Here is a 21,837-nt window from a genome sequence, read left to right as displayed (position 1 = left end):
CAAAATTCCTATCCTCCAAGTCCCATTGTGTTGCTGGAGGTCTTGTCCTCTCCTTCCAAAGGCCCTGCCTGTTTCTGAAGGTTCTGCACATCAAATTGCTACAGCCACTTCTTTCACTAGTCTCTGCAATGCGGTTCCACTTCCAGAGAACATCTTTATTAAAAAAAAAAAAAACACCTGAATATATAATTCACTTTGCACAAGTTCTGCCCTGAATCACACTGCACAGATGTGAAAAGAGACAGCAAACGTCCTGGGGTCCCTAGTGGCTGCACTGCTCTGGCTCTTGGACAAGATAGAGCATCTCTAAAGAGAATCTGACCATTATCACCTTTCCTACACATAGGAGCAGGTCCATCCTGGCTATTGAAAAGGTACGATAAATAGATTTACAATGCACTTTCTAAAGCTGTTCCTGAAGGCCTGAATTTCATGTGCCACTCAAGCTGATGTTAAACAGCCTCTGTAGGGCTGATGGGAGACCCAGCACAGTGCATCTGTGAAGATACAGAACAATTCCTAAAAACTCCAATGGAAAAACATGAAAGAAAAAATCTCATCACCTTAAAATATCAAGGAAAGCCAGCAGAACTAAGCTATGCTCCAAACAGGTTGATTTTATTGTTTTCCACATTATGACTGTATAGATTTGATAACACAGACAATATTTAGATTTATTTTTAAACAATGTGCAGAAATTTCTGCATGCTGCCTTCCCTTTTGTCCTTGGTTGGAGGGTTTTTTTGGGAGGGTGGGGAGTGGGGTTTGTTTGTTTTTGTTTTTCTTTTAAAGCTGGATAGAAAGTAAACTCATCATTATTAAAGATATGTTCATCATTGTCAGCCTTCCTATAAAAGAAGTCTTCCGTATTTGCATGACAAGCCTATGAAATATTTTAGAGAGAAACAGTATCTGTGATGGAGGAATGTTGTAATTCTGTAATGTCATTAAATATGAGTGGCAGGTAGTACTCATTCTCTAGATTTTCTTCAACAAGAACTGCAACACACAAAGAAGGGTTTAAAAAAAAATCAATATGCTCTCCAGCACTACTGATAAGCTCCCAGGCTGCGGAAGACTTTGCGACATATGGATTCTTCCACTGTTGTACACTTTACCTCCTCTATAAAGCCAGGCATCAAGGTATTTTTTTGTAAAATGCCTGCATGTTGTAGAAGGGATTTACCACGGAATCCGATAATGTGTAAAACCACAGCTCAGTTATCTTATTGTGCTGGGAAAGACCTTAGGAAAAGAGCAGGCTGTGACAGAACACAAAACCTGAATTTAAAAAACTCAGAAAGGGTGATGTACTTTTGAGGTTAGGACACTGTAAGGCCATTAATCTGTCAGGAAAGATGGCCCTGGAAAAATACTATATATGTCCATTGCAAGCATTTTTTTTTTTTTTTTTCTGAGAATATTGTGTTACATGAGTGTTAGACGGGGAGCTCCGACCCGTTTTGCTTCATAAGAGTTTGGAACTCAACTGAACAGAGACACTGCTTTGGGATCTACAGGTAAGCAATGGAAAGATCAGCTACATGAAGTTTCCTGTACCTGAGCCATCTTCTACTTTACCTGCTGAAATAATTAGAAGCAGGATTGACCTACGTTGTGCCCGAGTGAATTGCTATAAGTATGAACAGATGGGGATTACAGGGGGCAAAAACCAAACCATAAAATCAACATGCAATTCAAAAATATAATTTACCAACTAGTGACTTCCATGTTTATGCAAGAGGAAACATAATTAGTACTGTGCAAACTGAGAAGCTTAAAAAACAAAGACAAAACACACCTCAGAAAACATTACTGGTTTTTGACTCATGCTGTAGAGACACCATTGTCTCTAAAGATGGGGTTTATATTGCTTTGTTTTTGTTATTGTGTAATATAACAACCCAAAATCTGAAAGCTGTTTTGTCTGTCAGAGCGAGCTCCTCAGAACTGAAAAGTACATAGCACTGTTGCTTTGGAAACAGAATATAAAGACAGAAAGTCTCAAGTGTAGCTTATTCCGAGCTATATTTTATTGAAAAAGAGGATGTGGATTATATTAATAAGAAAATCCCAAACCTAATACTTAAAAAAAATAATCAGTAAAGATACAATAATTATTGTACTAACACCTATCTGCATATAAAGACATAATCATTTCAGCCAGTATGCTTATGTAACTAAAATAAAATAGCATAATTCCAGAAATCATCATAGGGGGAGACATTTTGCACTAATCAATCAAAACATAACATTATGTTTAACTTCTGCTCTCCCTACACGACTTGAAACTGAAAGCAGCTTTAAAGACATAACTGGTACTCACTTAGATTTATATTATGTCCATATGAGGGCAACCTGGCAGTTAAAGTTTTTTAAACAAGAATCAGAGACTGAATGAAACTGTAAAACAGAGGGAAAATGTCCCAAGACTTCATGCAGATGGATTTGATCCATATTATTCTTCTCTGGAAGATCAACAATTAAATAACATAGGTAAATTGTTTCAGTGATAAACCTGATGTTTTTTTCCAGTTTCTCATTTCTCTAGGACCTTTCCCGCTTCATGTCTGGATATCACTCGCCATGAAGACCGGGCAAAATCTCACAAGCTAAGGTGTTTACCCCAACTTCTAAGAAATAAATCAAGTTTATTTTAATACTACTTTATTTTCCAGTTCTCCAGCAAGAACCACTACAACATGGGACTTCCCATAACTGTTTTCCAGCAGAGAGACAGACACTTTCAAGAGACATCAAAAGTCAGAAAGGACAGGATCCAGCCTCAGGACAGAAGAAAAAGCTGGCTTCCATGTGCTGACAGGGTCACAAAACCGAAGACCATGAGGTTCTCTTCCCCTATCAATTTCTGAGTACACCAAAACACTTTTACTTACCCTGAACCAAAAATAACAAACTTAATTAAACAAAAATAGATGGAATTAATTTCTACCTCAATCTGGGTGGTGTTGTCATGTCCTTCTTCAAGCAACAGATCCGTGAAACCCCCTGGCTCAGAAGAATCCTGCCCCATACTGGCTCTGTTGGTGTCAACTGATTTGAGAGACTCTGAGTGCCTTCTCCACCTGTGGCTGCTTACATGTGAATCCACTCGCACATCTTCCTCCACTCCAGAGAAGCTTGGAACAACTTCATAAAACACACCTGTTTGACAAAAAAAACCCAAACCCCAAAAAGATAATAAGTGAGTGGAGCTTTGATTTAGTAATCATAATTGAAAGCCTAAGAATAGTAATTTTTTAAAATGTTTTGAACAACATAGAATATCCATTTATATCTCTGATAAAGTTCCTACAACAACAACAACAATGTGAGCATTTAAAAGGATAGCAGTTACACTTCTATAAAAATCAAGAATTTAGACTAAGTTTTGTAGATTCCTCTACATGTTCCCTCCTAAATGTTTTACTTTCCTGCTTATTTTACGTCTGGGAAAAGTTTTCCCTCTAACTTCTGTAACTTTGATACTTGCCTACCCATAAATGTCACTTTTCAAAATAAAATAAATCTGAGACAAAAAAAATCAGTTAATCATCTAACAAAATAAAAGTAGAAGAGGTAGAGAAACACTGATATAGCCTTAGCTTTTGCTACTGATTTTATGTAGGAAAAGCTTGGAAGCCATAGTAAAAGGCAAATCAACATTATGAGAGGCATGAAAATCCATAAATATCCATCCCAGTGCAAAAACAAAGCTGTCCCATTGTATAAGTGATAAATGCAAATGATGTGTGAAGACTGCGGATACCCACTATAGCCCCTGCAAAGGGTGAGCAGTTGGATGGTCTGTTTTACATATTCCTTTTGCACTTTATTCATGCTCATTCACAACTTTTTAATGCTAGTAAATTTATCACCAAGGCAAAACCATAAATTCTTCAGTAGTTGCCAGTCTGCCCAATCCAAATGCCAATCAAAGTATTTTTTTATTCATTTATTTCAGTTAACACCATCAAGAGGGGGTAATTTTGCATACTTTGCACTAAAAATCAGATATGCTTTCCATACTATCTTTGGGTCTAAAAGGAGTAGAGGGGTGCTCAGTGCTTTTCATGTGCAGAAGATCTTGTTCGAAAGACAGAACTGTTAGGTTCCAAATGAACTCTCAAGAGAAGTGGCAAAGTAAAAGAAAAATAGTGAGGGAAATAATAGACTTGTAAATAAATATTTCCATTGCTTCTGTTTGGCTTCTGAACAAAGGAAGGCACCACTTCCATGGTCCTTACTAAGCATCACATATGTTGTCTAGGTACAAAAGAGACAGCAAAATAGAAAACTACCTATCGGAGGTTTAAATAAGAAGTAAGATTTTCCTGCATCATAGCAGTAACAGGTATAGGAGTCATGGATATAGAAGAATCTGCCAGGCGTTGTTCTTGAGAGACCGGAGTTACAGGATAGAAACAGATTGTAATATGCTTTAGGCTCTGTGTGGTTCCATTTTTCTATCAAATTCCCCAAAATTCTACTAAACTTACTTCCTAAGCTATTTGATGACTTTCAGCCACATTGAAATTAATATGAGCTGAATGTGCTTTGTGTGTAGAGAAATCAGAATTTAACGGAGGTGCAAAATCTCGGGCCATAACTCTCTTCAGAGCCCAAGAAATCAGACTTCTTTTAATTGGTGGATTTTGAAACCTGTTTCCTTGCATTTCCTAAAAGCCTTGCAACACTTGACTTCAACAAATTGCCACTGTGCTCCCAGTTTTATCAGGCAATCAGCTGCCAGATGCAGGGGGACAGCTCAGCAGATGAAGTAACCTACTCCTCCACAGTCTTTATCAAAATTTATTCAAAGGTGCCCTCGCTGCTTCAGCTCAGAGGCACTCACCATGCTGTTAGGGGGATAAGGGCATCAGAAAGCTGACAGACACAGCAAACTTCTCAGATACAATTGCAGATAGGCACTTTCTGCCTGTTACATGCAATACTTGAGGCTGGATCCATGGAGGCAATGCCCCCCAGCCACAGCCGAGCCTGTGGCACTAAGACAACTCGGCATTTTCTGTGAGGCACAGGCAGCATTAGACACCTACAAATGGGGGTCACAGGCCACACGATGAAAGCTACATGTCTGCAGGACCCTGTCCCTTCTGAAGCATGTTTCCTGGCTGCCCTTGGTGGCTCAAAACCCACAGTCAGAGCATAAGGCAAAAAGCATATTCACTGTCATTTTGCACTCCCACTGCAGCCTACTCCCTTTACGGCCAACGATCAACATGTTGAGGCAATCACCTAAATTAGTAAATAGAAAATGTGAAAGTTAGGGGAGGGTCTTAAATCCTATTCACCTCAGTCTGAGCCTCAGCTGTAAAGAAAAGCAATTATACTTTGTTCTCCTGGATCCTGACTAGGAATGAACATGGTTTCTAAGCTTTAAGGTGTTCTAACATAAACTGCTTTTACTACTACTAATAATAATATAGTGCTGGAGAGATAAGCACGTTGGGGTATTTCCACTGTCTTGGAAATTCTGTTTTTCTCCATAATTTTCTTTTACAATGTAATTGCATCATGGCATCTGCAAAATTTGGCATGGGCCATTCCGCGTTAGAGAAATCTTTGATGTCGTCAGTGCACAACTTTTATCCTGTTTCAACTGTTTTAATTATGTGATTTTCCCCTTGCAATATAGAAAATGTTCTAAACCATATTGTTACTGCCATTACACTGATAGGTATTATTTTACAGGTGCAAGCTATACCAACATAAGGAAGGTTTTTCAGAATGCATTAGATCACTCTAAATTTAATAGGAGCGAGAATCAAGGGCATGAACAGATAACGTTTTCAGTTTAAAACTAGACTTTGATGTGGTTTTTTTCCACCATTATCCATGATCGCTTCTAACAGGGTTATCACTACAGTAGTTAATTGTCCTGGACTGGCACAGTGGGGATACTGAAGCTGCCATGTGAGATAAAATCAGGATGTGTTTTCAGGGAATAAAAAGATAAATTTAATGTAGGCTTTCTCCTTCATTAAACCTCTTCCTTAAGCTACTGAGGATGGAGAGAGAGAGAGAGAGAGAAGGGGCTTGGCCAGTCCAGCTCTGATCTAGCGTGATGTCTCTGGTTTATCCCAACAGATCTCTTATGCTGAGAGAGTGACAAAAAAAGATATATTTTTTTTTATGAGCTGAACAGGATGTTTTATTTTTATGTAAATATAATTCAAATATATATATTATCAGATGGATAGATAAATTAATTTTTGAGTTCTAAACACAGGCAGCTCATGAAGAAAAAGCATTCAGAGACCTAAAATTCCAGTACTTTAGAAGTTAGAACTATTTCATATTTCTGGTTAGAATCTCTGTGTAGCTAATAAATCACATAAAAAGCATTTTAGAGGAAACGTACCAAAGTATTACATATACTCTTATCTTCTAGATCTCAGAGCTTGCACCTAATTAACACTGAAGGAGAACATGACATCCAAATCAATTGGAAAGCAGCCAAATGCTGTGATATCTGATTAATAATAAAATCATAATATTGCCAAACATAGATGAGTAGTAACTTGCTCAGCTTGTATGAACAGAGACTCAGAACTACATTAAGCCTTCAAATCTTTTAAAATTGGCACTACAGTTTTCACCTGATATTTTTATGTGCAAACCATAAAAGTGTTACATATATAGTCCTGTCACTGGCATGCAAATACCTTGGTGTGAAGGTTTCTCTAGCTGATATTGTACTGTAGTATTTTGGAAATAGTAAAAATAGAGTACAGGTCTTTCTAAAGAACACGTAATTAAGTTGGTGTTTTAGCATGATCCTTCAGCACTTGCCCTTGAAGTCTTCATAAAATTAGCTATGAAAATCATTATGTCTACATCTCATTTCCCCCTTGGGTTCAGTTAAAATTTAAGATTTCAACCCTGTGTTGAATAAAGCTAGAAGGGCAGTGTGGTGGGGGTAAGGGTAACAAATCTATAAGAAGCTTTCGCTGCTCTGAGATTACTTGGAGTTAATGACTGACTGTTAGCAAGTCAAGAAACTCTTGTCACAGTTGGCCAGTTCATCCCTTCATAGCTGATGTAATCGAGCAGAAGTACCACCAACGGCTTTAAGGGAATAGGGGCATCATTCATACGAACTGGAAAGACCTACACAGAATATTTTGAGAGAAGACTGAGGAAGGGGAATGTGTGAAAATTACGGACAGACTCACTTTTGCTCACATGTAAGACAGGTGCTTCATATTTCCTTCTGTACAGTTGGTAAATGCTCACAGGAAACAGACTTTTTAAAGATTTTGGCATCTATTGCCTAAAACAATATGGATCCAGATAATAGCTTTCTGACTACCTTAGCTTGCATTTTAACAAGTACTAAACAAGCTTTTAAACTGTAAAGCTAACCTGATGGAGGTTACACGACCAAAACCTGTATCTTCTTGTACATCAAGACCTGATGAGGTGGTTCTGCTAGTCTCAGGTTTTGGCAGGAAGATGTGTGTCCTGTACTACAAAATACACAGAACTGCTTAACACATGTCATTAACATAAATCAGTGCTGAAAGCAGACAGCAACTGAATATATAGAGAAGTTTGTCCATTTCAATATTGTGAATTATGCAAGCAGCTCTTATAGATTGGAAATGTGGATTGGGACACACAAGAAGGATTTGCTGAAAGGGAAGAAGCTGCCTGACTACGGTGGGGGCACGGGTCCTCTGCTTTGCTAGGCTTGCCCTCAAACTAAAAAGGAAAAAGTAAATAAATCCAAAATGAAACAACAAAGCTTGACAAGACAGCTCTGATTTAGTAGAGAACGCTCGTCTCCATAAAGCTTTATTTAGAATGAAGATCTAGCTCTCACTTTACAAGAAAAAAAGAAAAATTCTGAATTTTACAGATAGCAATGTGACTAAAGGAGAAAGAATCCCTATTTTGAAACAAAATGGAAGAAAAGGTAAATCATCTACCACTCATTCAACTGTTTAGGGTTTTTTGTTTCCTCTTTTCTATGAGGTCAAACAGAGGCTTGTGGAATGTTTCAACACATCAGAACTTCAGAATTACATTTCTGAAAACCATGTGTTAATTACATTTCATGATTGCACATATTTAGGCCAACCATGCAATTTGACTAATTTCATAAATGCACCATAATCAACAAGACTTTATTTCTGAAAGCCCAGAAATACTCATACATTGAAACCTCTATTCTACAGATTGCTTCTGAGATACAGTATCATCTTTCTAAATCTGCCACAGCCCAAATGCCAGCAAAATCAAATATCAAATACACAAATTTATTCATCAAGGAAATGAAAATGCCATCACACTCCTTTAACTTAATTAACTTTCTATAGCCCATCTCATGAATCTTTATTTCTTGACCACTTTATTAGTAAAGATGAGAAACCAAGAAATGGTGGTGGAATATATGAATACTGGCCCCATGAAGTGATAGTCTCTTTGAAACATAAACATTCCTTTGAAGGATTCTCCCCATATACTGAATGCCCCATAGAACATCAAAATCAATCCCACTTCTTGTAAGAATTTCCAGTTTAAATTATACCTGCCTACGAACAGCTCAACACTATAGAGACTTCTTTTTCTGCTGCACCCCTGATTCATGGGACTAGGACTAATTCCATCTTTCTGACCATAATTAAGAAAATTAATAACAGATAGGCTTGACTTTCAATATGTCCATGATAATAATGGGATAAATTTCTTAACAAACTCATTAATAACATGATTTGTAAAAACTATCCCACAGTGACAACTGACACACAAACAGCTGTGTCAGTTTGGATCATGATTTCAAAAACCATGACACTTTGACAGCTTCTTTTTAAAACTTGGCTGAGACTACTAAAAGAATTTTAGTATTATGTGGGAGAATGATGCTTAGGATGTCCTATTTTCACCAAACGGGATGAGCATTTGTGTGGCCTGCAAAGAAAGTCAGAGGTTAACGGTAATAAAATACTGAATGATGACTAGTTATGATCACAGTACTGCTGCTGAATTGTATGCTCAGAATAATAAATAATGTCTAAAATAATAACACCACCTTGATGCATGTTTTTCTTGCAATTATGCAATAAATAGCTACTAAGATTCATGTCCAATACGGAGCTAGTATCAATAATAAAAGGCACTACAGCAGGGAAATAACATAACTGGTAATTTCCTTACATATGCGTTTTATCAACAATATGAATTCAAGACTTTTCCCTTCGCAACCTCTTTCTATTCAGTAATTACTTTGCAGCACTACAACTGGTCCTAAAGAGCATATTACCACACTTCTAGAACTTTACCTTCGTCACAATTATAACTGTTACAGTTTGTTGTGGTGGTGTTTTTCTTTTAATTGCCTGATTTACTTTCATTTTGCAATTATTTATGTAATCATACTGGTAAATTAAAGTGGTATTGGTAAAGCCAGACTCCACCAGTAACAATACTGTAACTTTGATTAGCATACATCAACACTGAGGAAATATTGACTATTTCTTCACTCATACTCTCCAGCTACAGAAACACAATAATTTAACAGGCATCTTGAATTGAAAGCAATCTGATTATAGCTTTATAATGTATTATGGATTTGTTTTGCTACTCTTCCTGTCAGTTCCACTTGGGGCCTAAGACCTAAGTTTATTGCTAACTTGATACAGACAGAACAGCAGAAAACCAGATGGCTTGCAGTCTTGAAGATGCTGGGTAATAAGAGAAGGGAGAAGCCATTGTAGTAAGAAGATTTAAAAAAGGAGGGGGAAAAAAGATGTGTTATCATTTGATGTGCTTAAACTTTTTCATACACACAATCTAGATGGATTTAAATTGCTTTCACAACTAAGTTTTAAACAGAGTCTAGGGAATGCCAATGATAAAAGAAGTGGAAGGCATGTAACATCTCATACTGGCTAGGCTCTTACATGTCTCATGCACATCTGCATCCCACAGGCACAGACCTTTTGTATTATTTTTGGAAGAGAAAAACACAATTATATTTATACTAACAATAAAGAGTATAATCCTTTATCACAACCCTCCACTTTCTGAGACAGGGAGACAAAATCATGTTGAAAGCATACCACAGAAAATGAAGATGGAATTGATTCTGGATTTCCTTGCAAAAGAAGAAACTCTAATAGGCTTAGATACCCAGCCATGGCAAATTCAATTTGAGTAGTACTCAGTATCCCTATTAACAAAAAACCAGAAAAGCCAGAATCGTGTAGTTGTGAATTAATTTAAAACTCCACAGATGTACCATTACTGATGGGATATTTTCCAGAGCTTTCAGGTGAATCAGGTCAGAGAGTCAGACCTCATGGAATGCATGAAAAAAAATCAAAACCATGTTATTAGTGCCTATCTAAACTCATTATACAATGCACAACTGAAACAGTTTCTCCAATTGAAAAATGGTAGAGTTTTCTTTCTCCCTTTTTCTTGTATCAGCTGCTGTCTTCAGCATCGCTTCTCTTCACATAACTTTCATTTTTGCTATACATACAACCATCTTTTAACACTGGTCTTCAATCTTTTTTTTCAGCTGAATATCCCTAAAAGTTTCTTAGTGGAGTTGTAGATTTACTCAGAGGAATACTTCTCAGTTCTCCCTTTCCCCTCCTCTTCAGCACAGAATTTGGCATCACAGAAGGGATGCCTGACTCTCCTGATCTCACCTGACTAGCAGAAAAGAGGTGTTTCCTGATACATTGAACAGTGCTGGGATTCTTCCTTTTGACATTTTACTTTCAGCTACCCATATTCAGCATGATTAACATCACTTGATGATTGCACACCATACAAATAAGTTTCATATCCACATTCCCAGTAGCACTTCCAATAATTAGTAATGCAGACACCCAAGTGTACCTAGATGAATATTTATCACATACTAAGTTTCCACGTAAAGCAAAAGGAAGTATATCTGTAATGTTCTTATGTTACTGGCACACAATTAAAAATATTAATAGTTGTATTTTCTTGTGGATTATCAAATTACAGCATAGAAAAGCAGAAAGTTAACATGTTTTAAATCATCTGAAGTTTTCTGTTTAACCATTGTAGCAATAATGTCAAAATGTTAATTCATGTGTAATTTATGCATTTTATGTCCAAACCTCACTGTATCACAGACCCTTACTAACACACAAAATTATTTGTGTAAAAAGCATCAAAAAATAAAAAATTCAACCAAAAATTGTCCTGCTAAGAGAAATTGAGATCTCTCTATAATATTCCATTTATATGCAAATTCTTGCTTTTCCAACCTAGATTCAAAGGTTTTCCTGAGAATACTAATGCCAACTGCATTTTCTTTAAATGCATTGGACAAAAGTTTACAAAGGCTTTTTTTCTAGTCAATAGAAGGATTACAGTATGATTGCTAACATCAAACAGTAGCATTTAAAGCCATCTCCAATGTGTCCACCTCACAGTTTCAACATGAAAGCATCTGTTTCCTGAAGGATCTAGCAAACTTGTGCACTAGAACAGGTTGAGGATGCCAGCCTCATGGTAGACCAGCTTCTTCTCTAGATACAGGCTTAATCAGAATGAGTGAGCAATCCATTCAGCTAGAAGACACACACCAATGTGAACAGGTATGTAGACAATAAAATGGAGTTAAAAGATGGACAATTTTGCAGTCATACCATTAGGACTAATTTCTGTTTCTGGGCAACACACAAAAGCATATAAAAATAAACTAGTAATTTTTAGTTTGAACTGCAGCATGTGTCTGGAACTCCTTTTGCATGGTGTGTCGAGGGAGAAGACAGCAACTATCTGGGATGTACTGAACTCTGTTAGTTTGGCTAATTTACGCCCTTCCCAGCAGTCAGTGGCAAATGCAACGTTGGTAGAAGGGTTATCTTCGGTTTTAGCCTGAGGAAAAGCCAGAGGCTATGACAGATGCAAGCCCATTGCTTGAAAAATGGATTTGCACAGACAGCGCTAGTCTTTTTGTAGTGTGCAGAGGCAAAGAGCAGCAATTCCAGGGACACTGCTCTGGCCAAGGTAACATCAGTTAGCTCTCCACAGGCCTGTCACTCACTGGTGCTGGAGCAGCATCAGAGGGTAATTGGCTTCCTGGGTAGCCCTGTCAGGCTGACTTCGAGTCAGGCACAGGAATCCATGTCAGCATTCACACCAAAGGCAACCACACTGGGTTTGGTTGCTCAAGCAAAGAGATACAGACAGGAAAACAAAGCTCACATATCAACACAATGGACCTACCCATACATACATGTATATGCAACATCACCTTGCAGGCACAGATTAAAATCAGAGCAACCTGGCACGCTGAAAATAAGAGAAGAAAGGTGGTGTAACACCTCATCTGGTACAACAGTGATCAGGGACACGCAGACCAAGGTTTTCCTCTCCTCCCTTGTCAGGAGTGCCCAACAGACGGTAATCACCTTGTTAACAAGATTTTCTGTGAACAGGGACAAAGCCCCCTTACTCCTAACTCATTTCTTACTGAGTCTGGCAGTGGGTCAAAATACAGCCTACACAAAAAACACCACAGCTCAGAACTCAAACCCACCTGAACACCTGCAAACAAGGTAGATCATGCAACATAGCCCGGCACGACTGAAACATGACACATTTCTCCTGCTGTGTCCTCAGTTCCCTCTACCCCCCTCACAGGAGTAGAAAGGATGTGGTTTGTGGTATTAGATGTTTCACAGAGCTCAGAAACTGGGAAACTGGAAAACGGACAAGCAATTGCCATTGCCCAGAAATCCATAGCGGGGAATGCAATGGTATCTGACATTATAAAAGCTGAAGAAGAAAGCCGCATGACTTTTCTTCCAGTGTGGTGTACTGGTAAAAGAGAGTTTTTTGAAGATGGGAAAGTTAAAATTTACAACTGTTTGTGGAGACATAACTTGGCCTTTCCTTCAGCTCAGTGCTAAATGCACAAAATTATTTCAGACAGAACTTAAAATTTAAAACCCTTTATTTTCATTATGGATTAAAGAAGGAAATTTTATATCTTCTTGCATTTTCTGCACACAAAGGTTTCCTAGACCAACAGTGATTCAGGATTTGGAAAGATTATACCAGGTACAAGTAAATAGATTGATCATTTGTGGAATTAGTGAATTCACTAGGTAAAATGACAGAATGCACTACATTGTGGTGTTGAGACAGGGTTTCCCTAACATGTACAGCAAAACATAAAAGTAATAAACTGGCATGTTCAAATATGGAATTGCTCCACTGGTCAGGAAAAATAAAGATGGTCTCACTGGGCTTATGTGGTAAAGTTACATATTTAAGTCACCAATAACTGAGAAATACATTAAATGTTAGTACTTTAAAATTCTCAAGATGTTTTTGACCTAATTTTCTTGGCTTTAGAGATAGACTGAATTATGCTTACTGTATTTTATTCTTGGCTTTTTCTGTAGAGATGAGATAGTCAAGAAATTACAATGATATTTTTTTTAGAAGAAGAGCTTGAAGCTTGTTTCAATGTCTTTTCACCCTCAAATTCAACCTAAATTTCTCTATACATTTACACAGTTCCCTAATTTCTGCATCTTTTGTTCCAAAAGAATAGTACAAATTTTTTAAAAAGAAGATATATTTCCTTCCATTTTAATCCATATGCATTAAGCAGGTATTTTCAGGACTTTTGAAAACATAATAGTGATTTCAGACAATAAGGGTTCCAATCTGATCTGATGCCGTAAATCATTGCTGTAGATATAGCCCTCTGTAAGACCAGCCACTAGAGTCAGAACTTTTCAACTTTCCAGGAAGCACAAGTGAAAACTAAGTAACTACAGTAAATATATACGGTGCAGAGACAGATTCTATAAAAGGAACCAAAAACGTACTGTGAAAGCCTGGATTACTTAGGTTTTTTAGTATTTTTGCATAATAGCTCAATGGATGCTTCACTTTTGCTATCTTTAAAATGTAGGTAAAGATAACTGTTAAACATATTTTGTGATACTGATGACAAGCATTAGATAATAGCTATGTACTATTTTATTACAGAAATGCCATTGTTTATTTCTTCCAAAATCTCTGTTACTGTGCAGGGTTAAAGTATTTTCTGTCTTATCAAATGAAGATTGAATCTGTTACTGAAAGTAAAATAAGTCTAAATGCCTTCAACTTCTTTTCAGGAAAAATTCTCATTTTATCTTCATCAGGAGATCTGCTGGGGAAAAAACACCATGTTTCTAGCACACTAATGGGAGGAAATTAGAACAGAGACTGTTCTTAAGCTCCAGCACAAAATCTGCATTGCTAAAACTGATGTGAGAACAAAAAAATAAATAAATCATATATTAATGCGGAATTGTTGCAGATACATATTTAGAGTCAAAGAACAGCTGTATTAAACCTATCAAGAAGCAGAGACATAACAATAAGAATTAAGCCAGTTAGAGATAGAAACGATAGAAATACATTCTTCGTTTAGCAGAAAAGAAATAATCTATTTGAAAACTGGCAGAGATACTGGGGAAGAAGATAAAATATTGCATCAGTCTTGAAACTTGTCAAAGCAATGAAATTATCTAGCAAATGTTTAATTGGACTACCCAATATATGGAGTATTGAATATTGACTTTGTCTTCCACCAAAAGGCAGACAAACTAGTACTGTGAATTGTGCAAATACAGAGTAAAGTGCAGGAAGGGTACAGCTTCACAGTTTTTAACTAACCAACAGGACCGGAATGATTCAACTCCTATAGAGAGGTTTTACAATTGACAAATGAAGCATAATTTTTTGTATCTATTACACTGTGCACTGTTTACATGCACTTCCATTGTGCCTAAATAAAATGAGGGAACTCCATTGCTGGCATCCATTTTTAATATAGGGAACTTACATGGAACTTAGTTACTTGGATAGACATGTTCTGGGAAAAGATAGAATAAATGTGGTTTTTTTTCTTTATTATACACTTTCCAATTCTACCACAACATTCCCAAGAAAAAAACATGAACAGCTATTCAGCACATCCGCTGGGGTGGCTTTGCTAGCATGCCATGTACATATATTTCATCTGTGCATTTTCTTAATGAGGAGGCAGAAATGGATACTGTTGTGCTGCAAAGCACATGGTGCTTTGGAAGCTGTGCAGGGATGAGCCAGCTCAAATGACATCACTTTACACTTACAAAAGGACAGATTTACAACTAACTCCATCTGCTGTGTCTGTGCTTTTCTAAGTAGAAGATAGGACGTTATGTAATGCATGAAGATCATTACACATTGATCATAACATGAAGAGTGTATTATTTTACTTTTCAGAGGGTAAAAAAGAACAGAGGCAACAAACAGAACAAGACAGTTCACTACATTTCTTAAAAAACACAAGTGTGCTTAAGTGCTTTGGAGTGGCTTATTTAGTAAATGAAGCTGAGCTTATAGGGGTTCAGACTTGGTAGACTCAATGCCTTAGATGCATGCGAACACTGCCCAGTGCATTAAGAGAGCTGAAGGGGTGGCTCTATGAGAAAGAAACCTTCTTCACAAGAAGATTTGTTTCCTTCTCGAGTAATCACTGTGGTGCAGAGCATTTACAGTTCTGTTCAGCCACTTTCTCAAGCTGCTGCTCAGGTTCTTTATTATCACTGGTTAGAAGGCACATTCAAAGAAGAAAGAGGGGGGAAATGGAAATGAGTGAATACAGTGAGTTTTAAAAGTTTTTGGACACAATGGCATTTGAATGTTTACCTCCTCCTGGCTTATTAATCACAGGAATACTCCATGTACAGTATGATTGGGTAAATAAATCAGTTGAAATGTGGCCATTGTGTTAGACAGAGACTGATATATCCGTAAAACATACTTGAAAAATCACCTGTGTTTCTTCTCATTCTACCCACTACAGATTTTATTCCCAACAAGCACATATTAACACGGTCTCAACATGCTATTTTCTTCCCTTTCCAAACGAAGCACAGTGCCAGCAGTTAGCTGTGATACCCCACACCTGTGTTGGTATGACAGTAAAGCACTAGACAGTTGCACGAAAAGATATCTTTTACAGCAGTCATATTTCTATGTTAAAATATCTTGCTGAGAAGGTTTTAACCCACAGACTGGCTGACAGCCCATCCAGAGCCACAGCCGCCACAGTAAGGCTTGGAAAGCAGCTCTTCACTTCTTGCAATAGGAAACTGATTCAACAAGACTCATTCTGTGTATTAAGGGTACAATGCAAAGATTTACCTCATTCCTGGACAGAATATATATTGCATAGAAATCACACCTAAATTTCTCAAGAACATACAGTCATTTTAGGTTTGTTCCTAATGAACCCAATGCAGAGAAGTAGCAGGGCACAAACTCTGCCTCCATACCACATATTCACACTTTCAAAGCACTTACAACTCATGCAAGTCTCAACCTGGTGAACTTAAATGGGACATTAACAGTCTCTAGAACAGCTCATCTTCCACAGAGCTGTCAGTTCCACTCCGCTGAGGAGTTAATCTTAAATTAATCTGTCTTCTTGCTGAATGCTGACTGCCTCCCTCAACATGTACATCTCATTTACTCATGCAGAGGAACAGCTCTGTCCCTACAGATATATCATTCCATGTCTGAATTAAAGAGGGATAAATTACCCGTTCCTGGATTTCTAGGTGTCCTGGACAAATGACTGCTAAGTTTGCACAGGCTGGCTGTCCTTGTGCAGGATGTCCCACAGACCCATCACTTCCAAACCCATTACAGTTAACAGGCTTCAGCTATGGGATTTTCTTTTCAGAAAAATCTAAGGACTGGTCTTTCTAGAAGTAAAGGATGCAGTTGCCATCAGGCCCAGCCTGTAAAAGTCTGGCGGACTACATGTCCCCACCTTATTAAGAGCTGACCTGGCCACCTTTCTTCCCTGTCTAAGCAGCTCACTTGCTCCAGCTTTCCATTTTCAGAAAGCACATGCTCACTGCGACAAAACTCTCTCTCAAAACTCAGAGTAAACTCTTTTCTTCTTAAATCAGGGCTAGTGAAATCTATGCGGATGTTATAAACTGTCTGTCCTGCCCCCTCTCTTTTGTTCCAATTAGTCTTCAGTATTTTCTGGAACAACTTCAAAAGCAGGACACCTTGCTAGGAGATGGAAGATCTCCTCCAGTGTAAAGGGAGCCTTGAAATCTCTGCCCCATTTTCCTGGAGAGTGCATAACCAGTAGGCTACCGTGCAAATCCAAGATACCAGTACTTGGGCTTAGAAGACAAACCGAGAGCTTTTCTTGTTTCTTGCAAAGACCAACTGCCACTCTCAGAAGTGCACTGCACACACAGGATCCTGAGACAGTTAGGTGTCTTCTTGCAGCCCTTAACCAAGCAGCTAATCCCCAGAAAGAAGCAGGATTTCAGACACATGATGGGTATCGCTTGCTTTTTTGTTATTTTCGGGTAACTCCCAGGTCCACAAATGGGTGTTTGGGATTGCAATTTAAGGATTAACAGTATGCAACTAACGCAAGGCTTTAATACCACTTAGGAACTAGAAAGCAACAAATTTGTCATGACAACACTGAGTTTGTAGGTGCTCAAGTCCTTTATCGCATCTGTAACCTCAAACAAATCTGGGAGGAAGACTGTTAAACACTGATCAGTGTTGACAGCAAATGCCCACTTGCTTTGAAGACTAAATATGTTTCTGCAGCCCACATACCACATCAGTTTTCTGGTTTCATGTTAGTCATGTGGAAGTTTCTCATAGTTTGATGCATTTGGGCACACTGCTTGGCTCTAAATGAGCCCCCCAAACCACTGACACTTCCATGAACCAGGGCCTTTCAAAGCCCTGTCATTTAACCGAACCCTATTGCTTAACTCCCAGTGGCCATTTCCCCTCTGTTCCATTAATGGTACACCAAAAATTCACAACTTCTTGTGCCCCAAATTAATCTCCACTTCTGCCTGGTTATGCCAAAAGCTGCAGATTTTCCACATAGTGTATGCTTCCCTTCACATGATTTAGCTAAGCTGTTTCTAAGCATCTGTCTAGTATCATCTGCTTGAAAAAAGGATGAAGCATGTATCGCCTTTTACCTACTCCTGGAGGAGAAAAGCAGTAAAAGACTGCACATTCAGCCTCCTCCTCTCACATAAATGCAGTAAGAAGGGAAAAAGCAACAACTTACTTTATTAGTCCCATCAGTTTTGCTGAAGTAAGGAGACTGAAAGCTGTGGGAGAAAACTTTCTGTGTCATTAATACAGCTTCTCCACAGGAAACATGGGCTCATCAACAGATTGTTTTTCAGCTCAAGCTTTAAATATGAGTGATTTCATAAGCATACATAAGCACAGCTCATACAATTTCTTTTAGGTCTGTAATGCACTGGTACCAAATTATTTGCAAACGGAATCTTCCTTCTCTTTTTCTAGTGTTTTATCCCCCCCTTCCCCACTACATATGAACATGCCTCGCACCCTCTTCACCGTGTATGCTGCCCTGGAGACCTCCTCCCTTCACCCCTGGAGGGTATAATAACCCAGGCTGACCATTCCCTTCAATGTCCTTGCACTCCAAAGCAAGTCTCTCTCCATCCAACCAAGTTATCCTTCCCATACCCTGAATGCCACCTTTTATTAAAGGCTCCACCACCCAGAGACCTGACAGCTCCACCCCACCAGTTACAGACCTATACAAGGAAATCCTGCTTTTAGGTGTTCCCTCATGTTTCCTTCTGCCCCCAATTCAGCAAATCAGCACTTTTCAGCCTTATTCCGATCATCTCCTCCCTTTTCCCCAGTTGCCTGGTCCTAGTCCCAGTTGTTCTCCCAGGGTGAGGCATGGTGTCAGACCCCATATCGCATTCCTTTTGTTTAGCTTAGCTACCAGGGAGGAGAAGGAGCAGAACAGAGAGGAAAAGGTGATGTTTCATGCAGAGACAGCCTTGTAGCCTCAGCCACAGGCTTTGGCCCCACTTGCCTGCTACCCCTTCCCAACCTTATTGTCTGAAATTCGATGTTGTCCTCTTCAGTTACCTGCCAGAGGAAGATAAAACAGCAGAGGGGAGAGCAAGACCGTGTGGAGCTCTGCACAGTCAGAAAATCACTGCTCTGATAAGGAAGATGACAAGCCTGAACTCTATTTTGCTATCATATATTTTCTCAGTATCACAAAAGGAATCTTATTTCTGGTTTTAAAAATTTAAAATTAGGACTTTTCATATCTGACCTTAATATCAGAAATGTGTCGCATTATGAGAACACAGCAACAGCACTAGGTTTTTTTCACACTCTCCAGACCTGTGGACAAAGAACTTACGTGTGTTTTAATTTATAGAGCAGCCTACATGCATACTATAATTTGTTACTTACTGTTCCATGAATAAATGTGACAAAAACCACTAAGAAAATCACTTAGTCAAGGCAATGGCGAAATAGCAAAGTGGTTTCAATGCACATAGAGACTGGAATGAAATGGCTGGGCACGCTGAGTCCAGTGGGATATCTAGATTCCAGGAAAAACTATAAAGTATTTTACTGATGATATCTAACACACAGCAACACCATAAAACTTCTAGTCATGGAGTGGGCTCGTCTTGCCTCCCTTACAAAATTCTGATGTTAGAAAACTCAGAAAAAGCAGAATTCTAGTATCATTCTAATGCAAGATGAACCATATAACTAAGAAATGGGCATCTTTAAATCTCACAAAGTGATGTGGAAGCCATCCATTTTGCATTACAGTGAATAGGAGTACTTGCTGGTGGACTGCAGAGAGCGGATTAGTCACAGCACACTGTTTCCTCTGTATTCAGCTGTTAAACAACATTGAAAAAGTTAAACTCATATTAAATATTTATCTGATGTTTATTGTTCCATGTAAGCAATTGCCACAGGAATATTAGTCTGTTGTCAGAAAGAGCACAGTTATCTATGCAATGGCAAATAGGCTGGGAAGTAGGCCCGTGAGGCAACATCACTGTTGAAACACAAATTTGTGAATGTTTTGCATTACCAAACCCTTTGGACAGTGTTGCTCAACATGACTGAGCATTTCACATTTTGCAGGTGCCTGACTGAAGCATCTTAAATAGGTATAATCTTTGCAGGGTAACCTATTAGCACTTCCCAAACATCATTCTGTGCAGAAATATGTCCCCAAAGACATCCACCAACTCTTGATCTTCTGGTTCTTCTCATTACTAATCTTAGTTTCTTCCTTATATTAGCACTATCCACACACAGTTAAAGACAGAATTATAATCACTTCTTCTGGGATATATAAATGCAAGTGTATGACCTCCTGATGATCTAGTGATTTCAGTAGAGTTGTGGATGCTCAAGAGTACCTTTGATGTCAAGCCACTTCTAGTATGACTTGGTGTCTGACTGGAGGCGGAACATCCAGCTGTGGAAAACTTGAGTAACAGTTGTAACAGACTCAAATTTCAAGTACTGCTACCTTCTCACAAAGGTATACGCCTCATATAGCTTCAGGTGAAAGAGATCATCTCCCCAACCTTTAAATCCATTTGAATACTGCAACTCTGAAGGCTGCTCTGGCATTACTGGATTAGTTTTCCCCCACGGACCAAACCTTTTTAATCATTAGTTGAAATCCTTTAAACCTGCAATATTCTAGGTGATCAACATGAAAGGTTTTTCCCGTTGTGTATTGAAGATGTTCAGGTAGGCTGGCTGCCCATACAATAGTAACTTCTGTTTAGGTGTTTTGAAAGTGTTCTAAACATCAATTTGGCATACAAGTAACTTCATTTCTCTCAAACTAGCACCCACTAACACATTGCCTGCTCTGAATTTCCCCATCATTGCTAGTTAAGTCACCATCAGGTCACTGTCAGGCATCTGCATATTCAGTTAAGTAAGTACATTTTGTAGGAAGAAAGAGGGCTTGACAGAAAGGATAAAGTTCAAAAACACAACATCCCCTATTAACATAGCTCAGTTCTAGTCAAAATAGCTATTTTCCTATTTGAAATAAACCCCAAAACAAATAAAATCCAGATGTCCCATGTTTGTTTATTTATTTACATTTTTTAGAAGCAGAAAGTGATGTAGGAATGGTGAGAAAAAGTCTGCAAGCTCTGAGAAAAAGCCTTGATCCCAGAAGCACTGCTAAAACTGTTGTGAAACACGTTTTTTTCTCAATCAAAATACTAGAGGGAAGAAAAAAAAAAAAGGAAAAAAAAGCTAATGAACAGTATATTCTCAAACTAACTAAAAAAACCCCTAAACACTTTCTATGTATTTCTACCCTGTATTGTGATTTTAAACAAATGCAGCTGTTTTCTCCTTTACTTATTGAAAATGCAATCAGCAATAAAGTCAATTTGTGTCTGACCAAGTCTCTTACAGTAAGTGATTACTTACAGATGCCATGTCTCCAAGTGAAATTTTTGCCACCTGTTTTCAATTTCAGGATTGGCAGTTTTGTATTGCTACAGCTTACTGGCCTCTTGCAGGGCTATACCATCTGTTGCTGTATTCTCCATGCTCAATCACCAGTTTCTATAGGACATCCATAACATCTGAATAGCTGTATCAGGAGTTTTCCTCCTTTACACAAGGAGGTATACTAAATACTATAGCCTGGAAATATCAAAACTATCTTCCACATCAAAAAGAAGCTGCAGATGAAGCATGGATTACTTTCCTTTAGTAAGTGGTTTCATTCAGGGTGTGAATATGGCTTATTTATGTGTCAAATTAACCATATCAAGATGTTTACACATATGGTGCAGGCCAACTTTCACTACACTTTTATTTGGATATCCATTATCTAGCATAAACTTTTTGCATGGCCTGAAGTTCTTTAGGAGACGATCGATTCATGGAAACAGTGCTGTCAACAGTTTAACCATTTAA

The 21,837-nt window shown here is 38.2% G+C and overlaps 1 protein-coding gene across 1 annotated transcript in view; it reads right to left on the bottom strand.

The window, feature by feature from the left end:
* PLXDC2 (plexin domain containing 2) overlaps window positions 1-21,837 on the bottom strand; it is a 271,468-nt gene that overhangs the window by 144,257 nt on the left and 105,374 nt on the right. Inside the window, exon 2 of the mRNA XM_056336805.1 lies at window positions 2,954-3,165. Within this exon, the coding sequence (XP_056192780.1) occupies window positions 2,954-3,165 (212 nt within the window). The remainder of the gene's footprint in view (window positions 1-2,953; window positions 3,166-21,837) is intronic.

This window comes from Falco biarmicus, chromosome 4 (assembly GCF_023638135.1).
Source record: "Falco biarmicus isolate bFalBia1 chromosome 4, bFalBia1.pri, whole genome shotgun sequence".
Taxonomy (NCBI): Eukaryota; Metazoa; Chordata; class Aves; order Falconiformes; family Falconidae; genus Falco; species Falco biarmicus.
This window is presented reverse-complemented; position numbering and strand designations above follow the sequence as displayed.